Raw genomic sequence first — 20,735 nt, forward strand, 5'->3', positions numbered from 1 at the left:
AGACTTGAACAATATGTACTTAAATGATGAAACTCCTCATAATGGCGTGTGTCTCTCCAGCACAGTTGTTGTGAAGGCCCCACAACATTGCATATAGGCTTTATTTTGTTACCGTGCAATGTAGTGCAAGCCAAAGTTGCCAGAACACTTCGAGTTTAGCGCAAGCTAAGCCCCGGGGCTGGGAGATGTGCTGAGCTGGCGTCGTAGGGGCCGTTACTCAATTGACAAATAATGATCTGTACTGACGAATCTGTGTGGACTTCAGAGAACTGGCACTGACTGCCAGAGACCCACTTACTCACAGGAGCATCACCCCGGCTCCGGCGATGACGCTGGTACGAACACAGAGGGGGAAAAAAACGGGACAAGAGAGCGATGGCCTTTTTGTCTCCCAACCCCATCACGCTGGTAACCTCTGGTGCGGGGAGGAGGCCCATCCAAAACAAACACGCCGTGTTTATTTAGCAGCACGGGCCAGCAGAAAAGCCATCGTATAAGTAAGCGGCTCCCGAGCAGCCGCACAGTGCCGGTGTCGGAGGGAAACATGCCACAGTGCGCCACTGCGTCGCTCTCGCGGGACGGCCCATGGGGACAGGTACGAGCCGGGCCTCTCTCGCTCCCCCGACGGCGGCTCGGGGCCGGGCGGCTCGGGCCCTTCGCAGCCGGAGGGGACGGAGGGGCAGGGGCGGCTGCGCGGTCCCGGTCCCGGTCCCGGTCCCGGTCCCGGTCCCGGTCCCGGCCTCGGCCCCCCTCGGGGGTCCCGGCTCCACGTGGAGAGCGCGGTAACGCGGCTGTCATGTGACCACGAAACCGCACACCCCCCTCGAGTCACGTGTGGGGTGGGGGGCGTGGTCACGTGAGAGCGGGCAGAGATGGCGGCGGCGCGGCGGCTGCTGCCGCGGTGGGCGGTGTCGCTGCGGCCGGTGAGCGGGGCCGGGGGGGGCCGGGCCGGGGCCGGGGCCGGGGCCTGGAGACGCGGGGCTCGGCTGACGCTCTCCCTCTGTCCCCAGGTCAGCGCCGCGGCGGCGGCCGGAGCCTTCCCGAAGCGTGTGAAGGTGGTGGAGGTGGGGCCCCGCGACGGGCTCCAGAACGAGAAGGTACGGGCGGGCCGGGGCTCCCCGCCGCACTCCCGCCGCCCTCAGCCTCCCGCCGCGGCCCCTCAGCACCTCGCTGCGGGGTTTCTCTAACCAAATAGCCGAAACGTGCCGTCGTGCCCCACCGGCAGGGTTGGGGTTTTTTTAAATGCCGCGTTTTGGTGTTGAATGATGAGGGGTTTTGCAGCGGTGGAAAAGTTTATTGTGAGAGTGATAACTTAAAGTCGTTTTTCTTTTCTTCTTCTTCTTAGAACATTGTACCGACACCAGTGAAAATCAGTTTAATCAATATGCTGTCAGAGACGGGGCTTCAGGTTATAGAGGCCACCAGCTTTGTTTCCCCCAAATGGGTTCCTCAGGTCAGTATTCAAACGGGATTTACGGCTGTATGTTATAAAAATGCCTAATAATAGATAGTAATCCAATGAAAGGATTCTGCTTGCTCCAAAATCCTTGTTACCGTGGCTTGTAACTGGGCAGGAAGCAGCAAAGCCAAATAAAAGAGCTTGCGATATCCCAGGCCTTCCCTTTGGACCCTGCGAAAGAGCAGACGTCCAGCTCAAATGCAAACAGCTGGTTGTGCACGTGTTGGCGCTGGCTTGGCTGGGTGACTGAACTGTGATCCTTCACAGAGTGCAACGCTGTTTGCTCTTTAGAGGCCCATTTCTCTTATTCCTAAATAGTTCTGTTCCCATTATAAAAAGAAATTTTAAAAATTATTTTATAATTTGCAGAAACGGATGTTGTCACCCTTAGAAACCTTTCCTTGTTTTCTTTGCAGATGGCTGACCATACTGAAGTCATGCAAGGAATTAATAAGTTGCCTGGTATTAGTTATCCTGTGCTGACCCCGAATCTGAAAGGATTTCAGGCAGCGGTAAGAGATCAGGCAGCGTCTGAATGTCCACAGTGTTGCAACGGTGGTTAAGGGTGGGAAATGCATCTTTCGTTCTGGCAGGCAGCAGTCTCGTCTTGTAGTTCCTCTGCAAGGGATCGTTTTGCTGGGGAAACAGAAACCTGTTGTTTATAATAGAAAATACCTTGATACATTTTTCTATTATTAAAAAAATAGAAGTAATCTATTTTAATTGACAGCGATGCTTTCAGTCTTATCCGCGTGTCCCCCAGCTCGCCACCCAGCAGACGTGGCTTTACTGCTGCATCTGTAACTTTACGCTTCCTTTGAAGACAAACGTGGATGTGTCATTAGGTTTTTGTTGTAGAATGAACTGAGGAAAGAATTGGGTTATTCGGGGAAGAATTGGGGAAAAAAGTATTTTTTTATAAAATGAGAGAACTGTAGTCACGGTTGTGCTTGTCATTTCCCTCGCAAGAGAAATCAGCTCGCTTTAATTTATGCTTTCTGTTGGCAGGTGGCAGCAGGGGCCAAAGAAGTGTCGATCTTTGGAGCAGCATCTGAGCTCTTCACTAAGAAGAACATCAACTGTTCCATAGAGGAGAGCTTGGAGAGGTTCGATGAAGTGATGACCGCAGCGAGAGCGGCCAGCATTCCTGTCCGGGGGTAAGGAGTTCCTGCTGCGAACTTAGCATCGAGCAGGTCGTCGGGGAGACATGACTGCTTGAATTTATCCCTTTGGAGTCCAGCCCTTGCAGCGCTGGGGAGTGGGATTTCTTTTAAACTTTACCTTTTTTTGGGGGGTGCCTCCACCTGGATGGGTGCAAGCAGATGTGAGCTCAGTGCATTGAGAAGCATTAATTTGGAAACACCACCGCACTAACGCGGTTTCAGATGCTGGCTTGGTGCAAAGCCTGTACTGCTCCTGACAGTTTACATTCTTCCAGATGGGTTCACCCTTCGTGTAATTATTCTGTCTTCAGCTTTACCAAACGATCCAAAATAATACCAGCTTCTTGGCAGGCGTTCCACATTGAAGCGTGTAGATCAACAAGCCTAAGTGTCTGGCGTACTCTTGTCTTGGCAAATTTTTCGTGTCCGTAGAAGAAGTAATAGTTGAGTAGTTAATTGTGTACACTTTGTCCACTGGATTGATTTTTAGAATAGGAAATTAATTCTTCCATTGTATAGAGCATGCAAGATGCTGCACAAGTCCTGACTAATTCAGCCAGTATAATCTCACTTCAGTTCTGTAGCTAAAAGCATGTATTTTTTTTAACCATAGATATGTTTCCTGTGTCCTTGGATGTCCCTATGAAGGGAAGATTTCTGCAGCTAAAGTGGCAGAGGTGAGTTCATCATAAATATAACCAGAATTTCTGAGAGGTTTTTGTCTCCCTTTTATGAATGTGAATTGGGCACCGGGGGCTGGAGGATGTGTCAAACCATTTAACCAAAGACCAAGGGAAGACTGGGGAAGGTTACAGCTAGCTGTCGCTGCAGGGAAGGCTGGATCCAGCCAAAATGAATGGGGGAGTTCAGGGAGAGAGTCTCCTGGCTGTTGTCACCATGGCTGTTGTGCTCCAGGGAAGCACGCTCTGATTCCTCTGTATGGCGGGTCTCGGCTCTGGGGAAGGGAATGACAAAGCTGCCTTTTCAGTAAGCATCTTGGCTTTCGGACAGGTCTCAAAGAAGATGTACTCGATGGGATGCTACGAGATTTCTCTCGGTGACACCATTGGCATTGGGACCCCAGGGAGCATGAAGGAGATGCTGACAGCAGTCATGAAAGAGGTGCCAGTCGGGGCTCTTGCTGTTCACTGCCATGACACCTACGGGCAAGCTCTTGCCAACATCTTGGTAGCGCTTCAGGTAAGATTCTTGCTTTGCCGTGTAGTATCCTTCGTTGAGTTTCTTCTGTGCTTGCTTGTGAACCGTAGATTTGAGGAGCAGGACCACAGCTTGTCCTTTAAGATGACTTTACTGATAGTGGTTTTGTTTGCAGATGGGTGTGAGTGTGGTCGATGCTTCTGTCGCTGGCCTTGGAGGCTGCCCCTATGCCCAAGGAGCTTCAGGAAACGTTGCTACCGAGGACTTGGTGTACATGCTGAACGGCCTGGGCATCCACACGGTAAGCACGAGCAGCCTTTGCCTGCAGCAGCTGAGCCTCTCGCACAATGGCTCTGTTCAGGCTTCAGCGGGGGCTCAAAACTTGGCCCAGGGAGCCTGAGCATAGCTGCAAGGGTTGCTCTGGCTCTGCCTGAGGGCCTTGTCTTGCCATGCCAATCCCACCCCCCCCCGCTGGGAGCATTTCCTCCTCTCCCTTTTTCAGTGCTCTGCGATTTCACCCTCGCTATCAGAATCGCAGTAGTGAGCAGCAGGCACTCAGGGCCTCGTTGAATTACCCCTCAGGCTCCCTCACCCCCTGCTAGTCTCTCCCAGTGATGCCAGTTGTTACTGGGCAGCTTTACATGACAGAACCAGTAGCGATGTGTGTCGTATCTTTTTTTTTTTCCCATGAAGGGTGTGGATCTACAGAAGCTGATGGACACGGGCACGTTTATTTGCAATGCTCTCAACAGACGAACCAATTCCAAAGTGTCCCAGGCATCTTGCAGACTCTAATACTGAATTGAGTTTCTCTTTGGATCAAGAAGAAGGCAAGGATCTGGCGCTGGCTGGGTTTCCCTCCGTTCTGCTGCCTCTGATCTTCAGTGCTCCTTCCAGGCTCAACACTGGAGAGGAAATAGATAATCCAGCAGACTCTATGAAGAGATGAAAAAAATGAGAATACTATATTCAACCTTGAAGACGTTAGCCATTTGCGTTAGAGAAGGGAGGACGCGGGTGGGCTGAGGGAGAAGTAGCGGACGCACCACTTGCCTCTTCGCAGAGAGCTGCAGTCTCCGGCACCAGCTCAGAACAACATCTGGTAACTTCTACCTCAAGATTGTGTCGCCATAAACTACCAGCAAAGGATAAACCACAGCTTTTCCAGTCAGAGCACTTCTCCAGGTCAGGCTTGACCCTTCTTCCCTTCTCTCTCCTCACTACAAACATTGAGACTGACATCGAAAGCCTCCCCTTCGTCATTCACGTGTCAAGAGGCGGCTTTGGACCAGCTGTCTTAGCATTTAGGGATTGTAATAAAGGACTGTATCTGTTATAAGATACTTCTAAATACTAGGAGTAATAGACACATTACTTAATATTCTAAACTATTAGAAATTTGGTTTAACTAAACCAGTTCAAGAGCTTTTGCTGCTGGTTTGGTTCCAAGTGCCTCTTCTACCACCCCTCAGGGTGGAAATGCTTCATCATTGTGGGGTTATTCTGTACGCACATGTATTCTTCACAGCTGACAGGTCCTAGGGAAGTCTCCCCTTATCTCCTATTTAAGATAATTTATTTAGTAGTTTATTTGTGAGACTGGAGACAAGCGCAGAAACCTCGTCCTTCTGTGGGCGGGGCCTGGTGTGTAGCTGCACGCTGCGCCTTTCTCCGACTGTCCCAGCATGCTGCGCACGGGACCGTCCCTCCGGGTGTCTCCACATCACTTAAATAAGCTGTAACAATTAAATAAACCGTAACGCTGAAATAAGCTGGAATCGGTGAGTAAATGCGTGGGTTTTTAAGCCCGGGGCTCCGTGGCCTCCTCCCGCCGCCAGGGGGCGCTGCGGGATTGAGCGCTCACCGCCCCTCCCCGCGGGTAGTCGGTGCGGCCCCGCCCCCTCTCCCGGCGGGCCAATGGCCGCCGTCCCTCTACGCTGCTCCCCGCCCTGGTGGGCGTGGTCGCTCCACCCCGCGCATGCGCGCCCCAAGGCTTTTTGTCCCCGCTGCCGCGCCGTAGCTGGTGACACGTTTCCATGGGAGAGCGGTGCGCGTGGCACCGCGGGGGGCGGGGAGCGCGGCCGGGCTTTAAAGGGGCCGCACCCGGTGCAGGGGCAGAGCGAGCGCGGCGGCGGAAGGCGACCGGAGCGGCAGGTGAGAGGCCGCGGGGGTGGGCGGGGAGCCCTGACCCGGGGGCGCGGGACGAGCGGAGGGAGCTGCTGCTGTGCCCTCCCGTAGCGGGGAGCTCCCACGGCCCGGGCCCTGAGGTAACCCCGGGCCCTGAGGTAAATCCAGTCCCTGAGGTGCATTCAGCCCCTCGGGGGCCCCCCAGCCCCTCAGGTAGGGCCTGGACCCGACCCCAGCCCCCCAAGCAAGGCGCAGCCCCTCAGGAGACCCCCGGCCCCACAGGCAGCCGCGGGCCCAGCCCCTCGGGTAACTCCCGGCCCCGGGCCCAGACCCACGGGTATCCCCGGCCCCGCGGGTAACCGCGGCCTCCCAGGTAACCCTGTCCCGCGGCTGTGCCACGTCCCCGCCCTGTCCCACAGCCCCGTCCCGCTGCCCGCTCACCTGCCTGGCTACAAGCAGCGTTATTTTGGCTTTCCAGCCCTCGCCTGCCTGGCTCCAGCTCTGGCCTCCCTCAAAGCAGCCCTGGGGCCGGCAGCAGACACAGGGCAGGGCAGTTTTGGGGTTTCCGTTTGGTTTTCATCCTGAGATGCAGCTCTGAGAGTGACTAAAGTCACCCAGGGTGGAAACTTCCCCTGTGCTGCCTCCACGTGCCTTGGTAATAACGTGGATTCTCTCCTCCCCACTGGGCAGGAGCTGCGGCTCGGTTCACGGGCACGGGGGCTTCCTTGCGGGTTAGCTTCCAGGGTTCCACTTTGTGTATGCCAGCAAACGTCCCTGCAGTCTGCGGTGACCCAGTGCCCACCTTCCTGGGAAGCAGGCGTGGAGTGGGGCCAGCGCTGGGGCAAGGGAAGGGAGGCTGGAGGGGGCGCTGGGACTGTTGTAGAGAGGGGATTTCGGAGCGGGAGAAAAAATGGGGAATGGGGGGAAGAGGGCAGAGCTGATGCCCCTTGAGGAGACCACCATCAGATGACTCCCTGCCCTTGTGCTTAGGGGTGAATTAGCCTGAGGGATTTGTGCTGTAGGATATGGGTGACACCAGGATCTTGACTACATTTAACAGGAAGAACAAGGGGTTTTGCCCCGGTATGTGACAAATGTCAGATAAACCCTCCCTGCCCGGGAGGTGTGAACCACGTCGGCAGGGTGTGCCACAACCTGCCCAGCCCATTCCTCTCTGGATGTCGTCCTGGCACTGGCCGGGCCAAGCGCAGGGAGTGCCTAGAGGCAGTGCTGACGTGACAGTGTCCAGGTCCTGCCTGCCCCTTCCCTCCCAGGGCCCCTGGCTGTCGTGCCCAGCCCAGCCCGCCTCACACAGCACTCTGCGCTGAAGGGCCTTTCCTCCCCCAGGGAACCATGGCAGAGAAGATCCTGGTGACCGGCGGAGCTGGCTACATCGGCAGTCACTGTGTGCTGGAGCTGGTGGAGGCTGGCTATGTCCCCGTGGTCATAGACAACTTTCACAATGCCATCCGAGGTACGGAGAGCCTTCATCCCTTCCCATGCAAGGGGCTCGGCCGCTCTCAGCCTATGCCGGGACCTCCAGCTATCCCAGTGCCTCACCCCCTTTCATCTCCCCAGGGGCAGACGCACTTCCCGAGAGCCTCCGGCGTGTGCAGCAGATCGTGCGCAAGCCCATCCTCTTCCAGGAGCTGGATATCACTGACGAGGCAGCGCTGCAGGAGCTCTTCAGTAAGGTGAGAGCAAGAGCAGCAGTGCCCCAAGGTGGCCTCGCCTCGTGGGCTCCGAGGGGTGAGAGGGGTTTGTGCTGGGGATGGGAGCCAGGAGGGAGATGTGGACTGGGCAGGAGCTGAGCGGGGAGGACTGTGTTGAGGAAATGCTGTGACTGGAAAATGTTCCTCTGGGCCACGGAGACCACACGGGCTGGCTGAACAAAACTGCTGGGGAGACTTCTGACTGATTTCTGCCTGGAGCTTCTATCTCCTACCCCTGTGGCACTAATGCCAAGCTCTTTCTCCATCTGCAGCACCGTTTCTCAGCCGTGATGCACTTTGCGGGGCTGAAGGCAGTGGGGGAGTCTGTGCAGAAGCCCCTGGAGTACTACAGGGTGAACCTCACCGGGACCATCCGGCTGCTGGAGGTGAGCGGAGCTGGGAGGCGGCATGTGGTGCTCGGGGCTGCACAGGTGCTGAGTGACTGGTGCTGGGTGTGATCCTGCTCTGGGGTGGCTGTGCTGGCTGGCAGTCTGGTCCCTGCGGTGCTCCCCATGCCCAGGCCCTGTCCCGGGGGTGTAACGGTGCCTGCATGGTGGGAGCTGCCGCCTGCGGAGGGCTGAGCTGCGCAGCTGAGCTGGAGGGTGCGGAGTTTGCTGGTTCAGTGGCAGCTGGTCCCTGCTCCCCAGACCATGAAAGCCCACGGCGTGAGGAACATCGTGTTCAGCAGCTCTGCCACCGTCTACGGAGACCCCAAGTACCTGCCCCTGGATGAGAACCACCCGGTTGGAGGCTGCACCAACCCCTACGGCAAATCCAAGTATTTCATCGAGGAGATGATTCGAGATCTCTGCAAAGCAGAGAGGGTGAGGAGCTGCCCCAAGGCACGCAGGGCTGGGAACCAAGGTCTTTTCCCCTGTGGAGCGTGCTGGGGTGACCAGGCAGCGCCACACAGCACTACACCCTCCCCAGGCAGCAACATTTGTGTGTCTCCCCAGGACTGGAACGCTGTTCTCCTGCGCTATTTCAACCCCATCGGTGCCCATGAGTCAGGCATGATTGGAGAAGATCCTCAGGGGATTCCGAACAACCTCATGCCCTACGTGGCGCAGGTACCACCCTGCTGCAGCCTTTGAAGACCCCCGGGCTCATGGTGCCTGTGTGGGGCACAGGCTGATGGGGCTCTCGCGGGCTTGTCCCTCTGTGCAGGTGGCAGTGGGGCGCCGGGAATTCCTGAGTGTGTTCGGGAACGACTACAGGACGGACGATGGAACGGGTGCGTTGCAGAATGGGTGGAGCAGAGATACCCTGTCCCCCGGGGCAGCTGTCACAGCTCCCCAGCCTGGCTGCATCCCGGGCAGAAGGGCTTTGCACTCACCCTCTGTGTCCCCACAGGTGTCAGGGATTACATCCATGTCGTGGATTTGGCCAAGGGCCATATCGCTGCTTTGAAGAAGCTCAAGGAGAACTGCGGCTGCAAGGTACCAAGAGGGCTGTTGTCTGGGGTGCAGTCAGCCCTGCTGGGGCTGGGCTGTCGGAGCCCTAGGGGAGCTAAAAGGGGGCCTGGCCCTTCTCCCCTTGTGAAAGAAGCTGAGCCGTGTCCCTTATCCTCCTCCCAGATCTACAATCTGGGCACAGGCACTGGCTACTCCGTCCTGCAGATGGTCCAGGCCATGGAGAAAGCCTCAGGGAGGGAGGTAAGGTCTGACCCGCAGCCTGTGGGGCCACGGGCACAGAGCCAGCTGCTCCCACAGCCCCCCCACCACCACCCCGAGCTGTCACTGGCACGGCATCCCTTGTGCCTGTCTGCGGCAGCCACTGGCACTGCTCCCTCAGCTCCTGGGCCTCGGATGAGTCCCCTCTGCCGAGAGCCAGGAGCCCCCAGACCCCACAGTGGTGCTTTCCCTGCAGATCAAGTACAAGATCACGGGCCGGCGGGAGGGAGACGTGGCCTCCTGCTACGCCAACCCGGCGCTTGCTGAGCGCGAGCTGGGCTGGAAAGCTGCCTTTGGCCTGGACAAGATGTGTAAGAGCATCCCCCCTCCCCAGCGTGCCGTGTGCCGCTGGCTGCCTCTCTTCTGGCCCACCCCTCACTGCAGCTCTCTCCCTGTTGCAGGTGAGGACCTGTGGCGGTGGCAGCTGCAGAATCCCACAGGCTTCAGCAAGAACTGAGCCGTGGCCCGAGGGCTCGCCTGGGTGCTGTGGGCTGCTCCGAGCCAGCCCTACCTCCCCCCGCAGCCCCAGCGAGGCTGTGATCATCCTGGGTGCAGTGCCAGCTCCCTCTCCTGCCTCTTGCACGGGGCAGGAAGGCAGGAGCAGTCCCAGCCTCTCCACTCCTCGTCCCTCCAGGTCCTTTGCATCTCATAGAGCAGAAACACAAGGAAGAATAGAGCCAGGGCCCAGCTTTGGCACCCAGGGTATGAAATCCCCTCGGGGGGATGAGAAGGGCCCCCTTCTCCCTCGGGAGAAGGCTGGGCCCTGTGGCCACTGCTGGAGCTGCTCCTGGGCCCTCCCTGTGCCCTGGGAAGTGGGCACATCCAGCACTCAAACACTGAGTCCTGTTGAGCCCAAGCTGCAGAGGAAACCACCCCTTCCCTGCTGCACCTGGTCCCCAACCCTCCCAGCTCTGGGAGCCGGGGATGTTCCCGGTCTCGGGGGTGAGGCTGGGGCACCCCCAGCCCCAGGCACGGAGAGGGCTGCTGAGCACCTACCTCATAGCCTCAGGCCCAGGAACCCCCAGACCCCCCACTCCCACAGGGACCAGTCACATCCCAAGGCCACCATGGCTCATTTCCCCAGCCCAGCTCCCCTGGGAGAAGGCCCTGATGGCTGCCAGGGCCTGTCCCCTTTCTTTCCCCTGTCCCCCAGGGTGGTTTTGGGGACCAGCCTCATCTCCCATGTGCTCCTGCCGAGCCAGAGGAGCCCTTCCCCACGGCTGAGAGCGCCCTGGGCACGGCCAGCCTCGCCTGCCTGCACGCAGCCCCCCTGCTGCTGTTAGATTTGGCTGGTGCCTGGTTTTGCTTCCATGTTGCCTGTGGCAGCCGCTTCCGTAATCACGTTGCCAAAGGCTGCCCAGGAGAAGGCTCTGCTCAGCTGTCAAATACTGGTCCTATTTATTACTGGCAGCTCTAACGGCTTCGTTAGGCAGTGATGACGCAGTCAGCCTGGTTTGCTGTCACTTGGATTAATAACTTATGCTACTAAATTATGAATTGAGCTTTTGATTTGTTTTTAAATAAACTTTCTTACTTTCTAAGTGGCAGCTCTGTTCTGCTTCCCCTCAGCCAGAGCTGCTGCCCCCAGAAACGGCACCCTGGGGCCTCGTGCTGATCCGCTCCCCCCGAACCTCCGTTACAGAGGTGCTGACTGCGCTTCCTGCCCAGCCACGAATGACGCCAGCTCAGCTCTGGGAGAGGTTTACTCTTTATTTAACCTTGTTTCTGACTCCGTGGAACACACACACAAAAAACCCCAAACATTTACAAGGAAGACAAAAGAGAGAGAGAGAGAAGAGAAGAAAAAAAAAAAAGAAAGCTGTATTGAGGAATGGAGAGAAGCCGTTCTCCCTCCCGGGTCCTCAGCACGGCCCCGGCCAGGCGCGTGCTGCTCAGGCAGGGAGCGAGCAGGAATGCTCTGCAAAGGAGCCAGCGCGGCCACCCGTGCCGTGCCCAAGGATGGCCACGAGTCCCAGGCCCCCGCCGGCCCCCGCTACGCACACAGTTCCAGTTCACAGTCAAATAGGTCGGTCTGTCCGTCCGCCAGCCCTCAGGTCACCTGCAGGGAGCTGCGTTCCCGTCCCAGCCAGCCCCTCTCACCTCCCCACCCGCCAAGCGCAGGGAGGGGAGGACACAGCAGCTTTAAAACAGACAAAGTAGAAGAAACAGCAGGACTGAACCCCAAGCAAGGGGAAGAGCCGGGCTCCCCCCGACACCAGCAGCAGGTTTGCTGGTTTAAGACTTCCTAAGGGGGGGGGGGAGGGAGGAAAACCAACCCCAACCACCCAAAACAACCCAAGAAAGCAACCAAGGATGAGTCCGACAGATCCGACTCTCCGGAGAGCGGGTTATTGCTTTACGCATCCCAGGAGGGGAGGGCACGGCTGGAGCAGAGGTGCTGGCACTGAGCTCCCCACCTGCCCCCCCCCAGAGCAGCCCTCGCCCTCGGGGATGTGCTGGCCACAGCAGCGTGAGCCCGGCCACAGCCCGCTGCTGGCCACAGGGCACCGAGCAGAGGCTCTGTGGGCTCTGCCGGACAAGGCATCAACCCACACAGAGCCGGAGCACGCGGGAGGGAGCGACAGCCCTTAGGCTAGGTGGGTTTTGTGGTTTTTGTTTTGTTTGTTTTTTGTTTTTTTGTTTTTTTTTTTTTAAAAGACATGTACAGCTCCAGCCCGGAAGGGCCCAACAGTGCTGCGGGCTCAGCCCATGGAGGAGAGGTGAGAAGGGCAGTGCTGCTCAACAGCAAGTGCCCTCAGCCCTGCGGGAGGGGAGGGGACGGCCAGGAGACCACCCGCGGAGGAGACATTCGGGGCCCTGTGCCCGGGGAGCTGCTCTGCTGGTGGGGAACGGTCCTGGTCCCGCGCCCCAACCAGCCACGGCTGCCGGCATGGCCAGGCCACCGCTCGAGAGAGGACAAGTCTCGGCCGCAGCCTCCAGCCAGCCGGGCGAGGGGCCCCGGGGAAACCTGTGATTGTACACGGAAAGGCCAACAGAGCCCGCAGCCCTCGCCCTGGGGAGCACGGAGACCCCCGCGCTGCCCCGCAGGATGGGGCGCAGCAGCACCCAGGCGTTAGATGCTGGTGAGATGATGGCTGGGAGCAAACCTGCTTCCTCCAGCTGCGCCAGGAGCCATCCCTGGGGACCGGGGGCCTCTCCTCGCCTCTCCTCTCCCTCCCTGAGCCAGCCCGAGTCCAAAGGGAAGGAGAAGTAGCAGCAAGAGAGACGTTAAGGACCGGGCCAGCGCCGGGCGGGCTCTGTGGCAAAGCCATTCGGACGCCGGCTGTAAACGGCAGGGCTTTGGGGCTCTGAGGGCGCAGAGAGAACCTGTGGGACACCCCGCTGGGCTGAGGAAGAGATTGTAAAAGCAACAAGAGGAGGAGGAGAAGGAAGGAGGCGATTATCGCGAGGAGGGCAGAGCTGCCACAAGCCGAGGGCTGAGGCTGCTGGAGCACGGGGCGAGCCCGCTGGGGAGTGTGCGTGTGCGACAGGGCAGGGGCCGGGGCCCCGTGCGAGGAGGTGCAGGAGCTGCGCGGACGCCTTTCTGCCGGCCCCGGGAGACGGGGCAGCCTTTGGTGGTACCGGCCCAGAGCAGAGCCTCTGCCCTGGGCCTTGAGGCATTCGCAGGAGAGTCCCGGGTTCCTGAGCTCTGATTGAAAACCCGTGAGTCGCCTGAGCAGAGGCCGAGAGTAGCCATGGAGAGGACGGGCTGAGGGCAGAGGAGGAGCACAGGCTGCTCCGAGCCAAGGAGGGCTCCAGAGGGTGCCCCAGCCCTGCCCTGTGCCCGCACCGCTCCTCCCGCCGCACGGGGGCACATCCCACCCCTAATACTGTTACAAAAAAACCCCAAACTCAACAAAAAAAACCTCGCCCGTGCCATGCCAGACCCACACACTGCGGTGCCTGAACAGGGAGTTGAGGGGATGGTGACCCCCGCAGAAACCGCTCGGAGCAAGAGGAGAGAAAAGGCCACTGGAAAACTCGCCTTAGACAGCTCCAATCTCAGCTCCGAGAGCAGCAGGGAGAGACGGGGCACCCCCAGCCGGAGAGGACGCGGTGCGAGGAGACGGGGAGAGGCGGGGGCCGGGGGTGCGGCGGGAGGTGCGGTGGGGTGCCATGGCTTCCGTTTGCAGCGGACGGGTCACGGGGGAAAGATCAGCGGCTGCGACCTCGGCGTCCTTCCCTGCAACAGTCTCGATTGGCTCCGCTTAGATCCGGGGCAGCAGCTTCTCGATGAACTCCTTCACCGCCATCATCTCCTGCGGATAGCACAGAGCCCGTCACTTTGGGGCTCCTCGAGGGCCGTGCATTGTCCCACGCGTGGGGGCACGAGGGCTGCGCAGCCTCCCCGGAGTAAATCGGGGAATAAACACATCCCGTGTGTTCTGGACTCAGCAATTTCCCTGCCCTGCCTGACCCACCGTGCTGGGGTGGCTCCCAAAGGCGAGACTAACCCCTGACAGCCCCGTCCCCTCTCTCCGCGCCGAGGCACTGACCTGAGGACAGGAACTGTGCATCACGCCAGGGTAGGTTTTGAACTGGACCTTGGTGGGGGTGACGACAGATTTCAGCTTCTCAGCAGTGAGGGCCCCGAAGCGGACGGGGATCATGGGGTCCATCTCCCCATGGCACTGCAGGATGGCGATGTCCTTGTTCACGCCGTTATTTGCCGCCTGCAGCGAGGAAGGAAGCGCTCAGAGGTGCCCAGGAGAGGGGATCCCCAGTGGGGAACGGTGCAGGTGTTTTCTCTGCGTCCCCGTGCACATCACCTGGCAGCTCCCCTCCTCGAGAGGGACGTGGGAGAGCTGCTCACACAGCGCCTGCTGCCCTGCCACCAAACGCCTCCTCCCACGCTGCCACTAGGACCGAGCTGCTGCCCAGTGGGCACGAGGAGGCTTGGGGAGCAGATCGGCTCACAGATCGGCTCACAGGGAGGCAGAGCCCTCGTTTCTCCTGTGCCCTCACCCACCCCAGGCCCCAGGAGCAGGGGCGTGGGATTAAGCCCCCACCACAGGCACCTTGTGCCTCCAGCAGCCCCAGCAGCAAACTCCGGATGGGAAAATTTCCCCCCCCCACTACCCCAGCCCTCCCTGCGGACACACGCAGCAGCAGCAGCGCAGGGTACCTGCGGGAAGGCCTTGTGCAGCGGGAGCCAGCAGCTGAGCGCCACGATGCCGGCCAGCTGGTGCTGGCAGGTGAGAGCCGTGTACAGCGACAAGGCACCGCCCTGCAGCAGGTGAGGAAGGTCCGTTAGTGCCACGGGGGGATCCGCGGCCCCGGGGCACCCACCAGCCCCCAGCTCGCCCAGCACCCACCCGCCTCCCTGCCACGGATGCTCCCTTTGAGGGGTGTCTTCAGAGAGGGAAGAGGGAACCCAACCCTCAGTCTGCTCCACCTCAGCCCCCTGCAGCTCAGCTCACCTGTGAGAAGCCCCCCAGGATGATGCGGTTGGGTGGGATCCCGTTCTTCATCTCATGCTCGATAATTGCTTTAACTGCAAGACGACAGAGAAACAGGTCAGTGAAAGGTGGGGGGGCTGAAGAGCAGCACCCGAGGCCTGGGGGTGCACACAGGACACTCAGCACGTCAGGGAGAGGCAGGTGCCGGAGGTCCCAGGGACCGAACGCACTTGGCTTCAGCCAGGGAGAAGGTGGGCTGGGATCACAGGAGAGCAGAAAGGAAGGAGAGGTGGAAGGAAGACATCTGCTCCTGTCCCAGCGAGGGAGAGGCACCCAGGAGCTCAGTGCTTCCCTCTCCCCAATGTCTCTTACTGTTTTCTGCGGCTTTCTTGATCCCAGCTTCATCCTCAGGTGCATCCGGAGTCAACCCCATCAGATCAAACCTGAGAGAGGAAGCAGGGTCAGCCCCAAACCTCTCCGAGCACCCATGGTGTGGGGAGGTGAGAGCTGGGTGTGCTCTGCCCTTCCCCTGACTCCTACAGGGCAGTGGATTTTGGCTCTTCAGTCCCCCCATCCCTCTCACTCCCCAAAATATACCCTCAAAAGGGTCCCACCCACCCCTGTCACCCAAAGCACTGACCAGGAGGGCATAACCATCTTCATGTTGAGGGTCACTGGGATCCGGGGCCTGCAGAGAAAAAACAGTTTGGGTGTTTTAGTTCAAGTGCAAGAGAAGAAAGTCCGAGCCAAGGGGAGAGCTGGGTGACCGGCCCTCTTGCCCGCAGCTGCAGGACACCTCTCCCAAGGGACAGCAGTGGGTCGGTGCCACCAGACCCAGCCTGGGGGTCGCAAGGTGACCTCAGGAATCATCCGTGAGCCCCGAGCAGATCCCGGCTGAGCTGGCAGCTCTAGGGCATTGCCAAGTGGCCTGCCTGGAGAGGAGAGCACCTGCGTCCCTCTCCTGTTTGCTGCTGCCGAGCCAGGAGATGCTGACAGAGCAGCTGCCTCTGCTGCCGAGCCGGACACTGGGAAGCCGAGGCCCTGCTGCCGGGGACACTGCTGCGGCGGAGTTCCCCCAGCCCGGTGAGTGCCCCCCTGCACGGGCTGCTATCGACACGGGGGACACATCGGGGAGCGTTTCCTTCCCTTTCTGCTGAGCCCCCTCCTGCCTGACCAGGGGGACGGGGAAGGAGCTCCAGCGCTTTTGGCTTTCTCTGCAGCCATTGGGGAGAGGCAGAGGACAGGATAAGGGAGAAAACAGACTCAGAGCAGCAGCTCCTGCACTGATCAGCTCTGTGGGGAACCACTCTGCCTGCAGGCAGAAAATGACAGGGCTGGGGCCCTGGACGAACCGGCCACAGCAGGAGAGCAAGCCTCACTGCACAGCCCCACAGGTAGGTCAGGGCACCGGCCACCATCTGCCTCCCCAAGCAGTCTTGGCAGCAGGCACCAGCGTCACGGCCCACCCAGGCCCCCCAAGGCCCTTCCCGAAGCAAGAACGACACTTACGCGTGAGGGCAAATATATTTCACGTAGGGGAGGCGGATGGAGGAGAGAGCATCAGCCCAGCTGTGCCTGGGGAGAGACGAGAGAAGGGAGTTCAAGGTTTGCCTTAGCATTGTGGAGGATGCTGGTGAAGGTGAGGGATTTCCCCCAAAGACACGTTTTCTCCGAGGCTACTGGCCTCCTGCCCCTGCTACAACGTTATTTTACCAGGTCCTGCCCACCCCAGCAGCCTGAATCCCACATGAATCCCCAGCACAGATCTCCTCTGCGGCAGGGCAAAGGCAGCGCACAAAGCCCCGCAGCTGGAGGCAGGGAAGCTGCTATCAGCAAGGGAGGAGGGAGAATCTCCTGTGCAGGGAGAAGCCTTTTGTAACTGCTGTATCTCACGCTGTCCTCTAAGGTGGCCTTGCACATTAGAGGGATGCACTCGCGTAGACACAACCCAACTCCCAAGGACTGGAAAAACCGCAGTGCTTATCTGCTTGCCTTAAAGAAAGCAGAAAATCAAATCCGCAGGAGGCGGGGGGCTGCCAGCCTGCTGGGATCATAAATATTCAAGTGCAGGCAGCTGCTGGCCGGCGATTCCCTGTGAGGGTGGCGCAGGCACGGCTATCGGACTGAGCTCAAAGCCCCAGACAAATCTCGGAGCTGCCCCTAGGGAAAGCAGCACTGGCGTTTGCAGCAAACAGCCGGGCCCACATTCAGCAAACCACGCGTCACAGCCAGAGCCAGCTCTAGGAATACTCACCCCGTGTCTCCAAGGCCATGTAAAAAAATGACCTGTTAAATTAAGCAGAAAAACAAAAGAATTAGCTGGTGCGACAGCCAGTGCCCTGGGAGAGAGGCAGGGCTGGGCTCGCAGGGAAGCGGCAAAAGACCACTTAGTCACTAACTAGAGGAGACTCAAACAGGCAGAAATTAGCTGATGCTAATGACACGTCTCTGCAGCTTTGAGCATGACGGATGGGTGGAACAGGCACATCACCGTCATCATGCCACAGAGCCTGCTGTCACGGCCAGGTTCGTGGGCGTCGTCGGCCCCTTGGCTGCCAGAGAGCGATGGATCGTCCCGCCAGGCTGCGTGGCACCATGCTGAGCAGAGGCCGAGCTTGCCAAGGACTCACAAAACCCATCTCTACAGGCTTTTCATCTCAGACTAGAGCAGCCCCTAAGCAACAGGGAGCAGAGGGAGGGCAGCCTGTGGGGCCCCAGGGAAGGACAGAGGATTTTCTTTGGGGGATTTGCTTTTAAAAGCTTAAACAGCTAAATCAGATCCAACTCCCACTGACTTCCCTGCAGGTCAAGGCTAGCTGTGAGGCTGGGCCCGTGCTTCCACGCTGGGCCAAGCACCAGTAACAAACAGCCCAGCCCAAAGGACAGTTACTTTTCCCCAGCAAGACAGGAACTCGCTGGTCCTGCATCCCCTTTGATGCACCCAGACGTACATCTGAGGAGCTGAGGGATTACAGGCTCAGCTCCTGGCCCCTCTGAACCCCACAGAAGCAGCTCCTTATCTTCAAGACTGCTAAAAGGGAAGAAGCAGGTGAGGCAGGAGGGGTCCGGCCCTTACCGCGGCAGTCTCCCGCTCTGCCCCTGAGACAGTCACTGCGTCAGCGAGGAGGGGGACAGACATGTTGTTACCACACATACACCGAGAGGGACTCAGACACTGGCACCTGCGGGACAGAGGGACAAAGGTAAGGCAGGAAAAAACTCCCTTCTTCCTCCCCCAGCAACAACTTGCTCCAGAGGGACCAGCTATTTGGGGGAAAATTAAACAAGTACGTGAAGGCTTTGATGTTTAAGCCCTTGGGACAGCCCTGCTCCGTCCCTGGCCTGGCAATGCCGGAGAGCCAGGAAGCAGAAAACACTTCCCACATCGCAGCACCAGATGCGTGTGAGCGGGGATATGTGCGTGGGGTACTGGAAGTGTTAAAATTAGCTCTGTTACACCTCAAAGCCAAAGTTATTTCTGTGACTGTAACGACGTGGGCAGAGGGCGGCCAGGCGTCACACAGCCTCAGCATCCCTTCCCGGCTGCCAGCGGAGCCGAGGAGGAGCCTGACCCACATCTGCTCCGACAAGGAAGCAGGAAACGCTGGCCCTCGGCACGCAGCAGCACAGGCTTTACAGCACTAATAAAAGGTCCAGCCCTCTTTTATGGAGCCGGTTGGGGATAAACCAGAGCGTTCAGGCACTAGCCTGAGACCCAAGCCCCTCGCTGCCTCCCAGAGCCTGCGCCCCCCACAGCGAGGCCATCCCTGTCCCTCCCCACCAGGCAGCCAGGCAAGGCCACCGCCGCTGTCCCCACCACAACGGTCTCCTGCCAGCACGAAGGGCTGATTGTCACCTCCCAGATCCCGGTCACCTGCAGGGCAGGCAGCTCTGGCAGAGCTAGCAGCCCCCACGACATCCCCTTCAGACGCGACAGCCGATGGCGTTTGTTCCCAGTGCAAATCACTAAAACTACCACACTTCACGTGACAGGCCCTAACCCCCGCTTACCGCCCAGGACTAATTAGATCAGAGCATGTTTACAGCGCTGCCATCATCTCCCAGGAGTAAGATCAGCCCCCCGGCTCCTGCCAGAAGCAAGATCAGACCCTGCGGTCTGCTCAAGTCCTCACATCTCACAGCAAGCACCATCCCCAGAGGGTTTCGGATGGGAGGGGACCACCCAAACCCCCCCAAACTCCCGGTAGCCCGGCAGACAGCCTTACCCAACAGAAACAGCCTCCTCCTCTACCAGCCTGGGCCAAGACCTGCCCGACTCGTTTCACCAACTGTTCGTCAGCTGTTTCCCCGACTCAAATAAAAACACCGGGAACAACAAGCTCCTCAGGTCTGGCGAACCTCACAGACACACAGCCCACGTGCTCGTGTGTACTCCAGGGTCAAAACAACCAGCGAGGACAAACAGCACCTGCCAAAAATCCTGGCAAGAAGAGCCATAAATAAAAGCATCTTCCATGACAGATGGAGACACTGAAACGCGCTCCCTGAGCAGACACAGACTCGCGTCTTGGCCTTATTCACAGAGGCTTCAGGGAAAAGAGGGATTTCGAGGGTTGAGGCTGCCCGAAACACCCCACGGGCCACCCCTTGGAGACACCCGAGATTTCTCTGGGGTGTTTCTGCCCCACTCCCGGGGTATCTATCTCCCAGGAGGGTCCACGGCTGCTGCCACAAGAACAGCTCGAGCAGAAGCAGCCGTGAGGCCAAAACACAACATGGGAAGGATAAAGCCCCCAAAAAGGGTCTGTGCCTGCATAAAAGCACCCCCACACAAAAAAAGGAGATGAACTCGTGTCCAGTTTGGGCTGTTTCAGTGGCAGCCCCAGAGCTATCGCACCCCACAGCTACCCCTCGCCCACGAGAGTGACGCCGGTGGGAATCCCACGGCCCGGCCCCGGGGTCAGGCATCGTCAGGAGGGGAGCGAGTTGCTGATCACCGTTCATTAACGTGCCCCGGCCTCTCCCCCAGGCCCGAACCGGCAACAGGAGGCTGGAGAAATCCCGCCTGGAAGCGGAGGGGCGGGAGGAGCGTGGTAGGGCGCGGGGGGCGGCCCGAGGGGAGGCGGGAGCCGGCCTGAACCCCACGCCCGGCTCGGTGAACCCCACGCCCGGCTCGGCCGCCCCGCGAACTTCCCACCTGCCGCGGCCGGAACGGGAACGCCAGTTTTCCGTGGAAACGGGGCTTTTGGGGGTTTTCCTGAAAGGCTGGAGGGCTCGTACCGACCCGCGGGAGGCCCCTGGGCGTGGGAGGAGGGGGGCTTGCGACGGGAGGGCGGTTCCACGCTGCTCGGAGCGGCCCCGTTACCGGCAGCGGGCTCCCCCGCCGCCCCGAGCACGAGGCCGCAGGGCGCCGGGGCCCACCCGGGACCCGCGGGGCCGGACCCGCCCTCAGCCACCGGCCGGAGCCGGAACCGCGGGGTGGGGGGGGGGGCCCGGCGAGCGGAGACCCGAATCTCCGGCCTCTCTGACGGAGCGCCCTGCGCCCGGCCCGCAGCCGCGCCAGCCGGTGATCTACCGTCCCGCTCCCCCCGTTAAACAGCCCGGCAGCGCCGCGGGGAAGGGGCCCCTCAGCCCGCCCCGGCCTTCCCGCCGCCCGGGAGGCGGCCCTGCCCTCAGGGAGCGCCCCCCGCCCCGGCTCCCCTACAGGGCTCCCCTCAGAGCTTCCCCCCCGCCGCGCCCCGGTGGTACGTCCCACCCCGCACCTCTCCCGCGGGCCCGGCGCGCGCTCTCCTCCCGGCTCCCCCGACGCGCTCCCACCGGAACTTCCGCCCACCGGGTCGCGGCCGGGTCAGCGCGGCGGAAGTGACGCGCCACCCGCCCCTCGGGGGCGGCCATCTTCGCAGCGGGCCCCGCGGGGCGGAGGCGAACGCGGCGGGGCCGGCCCGGCCGAGGACGCGAAATGCGGGGCAGCTGGGTCTGCCAGGGGCCTCATGGGGAGAGAGGCCCCGGTCCCCCGTCGTTACCACAGCGGCCCGGCCCCCGCCCGCCTTCCCGGCTCCGCTGCCGATGAGGCAGCGGGCGCC

General features: G+C 59.9%; 3 protein-coding genes and 1 long non-coding RNA gene across 7 annotated transcripts; 2 read left to right on the forward strand and 2 right to left on the reverse strand.

Annotated features, from left to right (window-relative positions):
- The first annotated feature begins 529 nt into the window (after positions 1 to 529).
- Positions 530 to 4,613, forward strand: HMGCL (3-hydroxy-3-methylglutaryl-CoA lyase). Of its 3 annotated transcripts, none has more exons than XM_072885001.1 (9): positions 530 to 601; positions 1,011 to 1,097; positions 1,346 to 1,453; positions 1,876 to 1,971; positions 2,468 to 2,616; positions 3,236 to 3,299; positions 3,634 to 3,822; positions 3,956 to 4,081; positions 4,474 to 4,613. In XM_072885001.1, exons 1-9 carry the CDS (start codon positions 545 to 547, stop codon positions 4,573 to 4,575), a joined length of 978 nt encoding a protein of 325 aa, XP_072741102.1. In that variant the 5' UTR covers positions 530 to 544; the 3' UTR covers positions 4,576 to 4,613. The 3 variants fall into 3 exon arrangements, with proteins under 3 accessions (XP_072741102.1, XP_072741099.1, XP_072741100.1); XM_072884998.1 differs by lacking the exon at positions 530 to 601 and adding an exon at positions 809 to 923; XM_072884999.1 differs by lacking the exons at positions 530 to 601; positions 1,011 to 1,097 and adding an exon at positions 847 to 923.
- Positions 4,582 to 6,927, reverse strand: LOC140662015 (uncharacterized). The gene is made up of 3 exons (XR_012045968.1): positions 6,349 to 6,927; positions 4,834 to 5,516; positions 4,582 to 4,715 (listed from the first exon to the last, which is right to left on the reverse strand). It is a non-coding gene; the product is annotated as an uncharacterized lncRNA (long non-coding RNA).
- On the forward strand, positions 5,801 to 9,896 carry GALE (UDP-galactose-4-epimerase). Its single transcript, XM_072884997.1, has 11 exons — positions 5,801 to 5,934; positions 7,255 to 7,381; positions 7,486 to 7,601; positions 7,892 to 8,005; positions 8,267 to 8,443; positions 8,576 to 8,689; positions 8,787 to 8,853; positions 8,973 to 9,058; positions 9,197 to 9,274; positions 9,489 to 9,603; positions 9,694 to 9,896. The coding sequence occupies exons 2-11, from the start codon at positions 7,261 to 7,263 to the stop codon at positions 9,747 to 9,749; spliced, it is 1,044 nt and encodes a 347-aa protein (XP_072741098.1). The 5' UTR covers positions 5,801 to 5,934; positions 7,255 to 7,260; the 3' UTR covers positions 9,750 to 9,896.
- Positions 9,897 to 10,982: 1,086 nt separating this feature from the next.
- LYPLA2 (lysophospholipase 2) lies at positions 10,983 to 20,516 on the reverse strand. 2 transcript variants are annotated; one of them, XM_072885003.1, is made up of 11 exons: positions 20,415 to 20,479; positions 18,918 to 19,132; positions 17,768 to 17,873; positions 16,946 to 16,977; positions 16,201 to 16,266; positions 15,332 to 15,379; positions 15,064 to 15,134; positions 14,713 to 14,786; positions 14,418 to 14,519; positions 13,789 to 13,965; positions 10,983 to 13,551 (listed from the first exon to the last, which is right to left on the reverse strand). In XM_072885003.1, the coding sequence occupies exons 3-11, from the start codon at positions 17,843 to 17,845 to the stop codon at positions 13,501 to 13,503; spliced, it is 699 nt and encodes a 232-aa protein (XP_072741104.1). In that variant the 5' UTR covers positions 17,846 to 17,873; positions 18,918 to 19,132; positions 20,415 to 20,479; the 3' UTR covers positions 10,983 to 13,500. The 2 variants fall into 2 exon arrangements, with proteins under 2 accessions (XP_072741104.1, XP_072741103.1); XM_072885002.1 differs by lacking the exon at positions 18,918 to 19,132 and having other exon boundaries at positions 20,415 to 20,516.
- Positions 20,517 to 20,735: the final 219 nt, after the last annotated feature.

Source organism: Ciconia boyciana, chromosome 21 (genome assembly GCF_034638445.1).
Source record: "Ciconia boyciana chromosome 21, ASM3463844v1, whole genome shotgun sequence".
NCBI lineage: Eukaryota > Metazoa > Chordata > Aves > Ciconiiformes > Ciconiidae > Ciconia > Ciconia boyciana.

Coding starts and splice junctions, on each gene's coding strand:
- HMGCL (XM_072885001.1), top strand. CDS start 545: ATGCCACAGTGCGCCACTGCGTCGCTCTCGCGGGACGGCCCATGGGGA. Junction 3,300..3,633: donor CTGCAGCTAAAGTGGCAGAG/GTGAGTTCATCA, acceptor GCTTTCGGACAG/GTCTCAAAGAAGATGTACTC. Junction 3,823..3,955: donor ACATCTTGGTAGCGCTTCAG/GTAAGATTCTTG, acceptor TTTTGTTTGCAG/ATGGGTGTGAGTGTGGTCGA.
- LYPLA2 (XM_072885002.1), bottom strand. CDS start 17,845: ATGTGTGGTAACAACATGTCTGTCCCCCTCCTCGCTGACGCAGTGACT. Junction 16,978..17,767: donor CAGAGCGGGAGACTGCCGCG/GTAAGGGCCGGA, acceptor TTAATTTAACAG/GTCATTTTTTTACATGGCCT. Junction 14,787..15,063: donor CAAGAAAGCCGCAGAAAACA/GTAAGAGACATT, acceptor GTCGTCTTGCAG/TTAAAGCAATTATCGAGCAT.
- GALE (XM_072884997.1), top strand. CDS start 7,261: ATGGCAGAGAAGATCCTGGTGACCGGCGGAGCTGGCTACATCGGCAGT. Junction 8,006..8,266: donor GGACCATCCGGCTGCTGGAG/GTGAGCGGAGCT, acceptor CCTGCTCCCCAG/ACCATGAAAGCCCACGGCGT. Junction 8,444..8,575: donor ATCTCTGCAAAGCAGAGAGG/GTGAGGAGCTGC, acceptor GTGTCTCCCCAG/GACTGGAACGCTGTTCTCCT.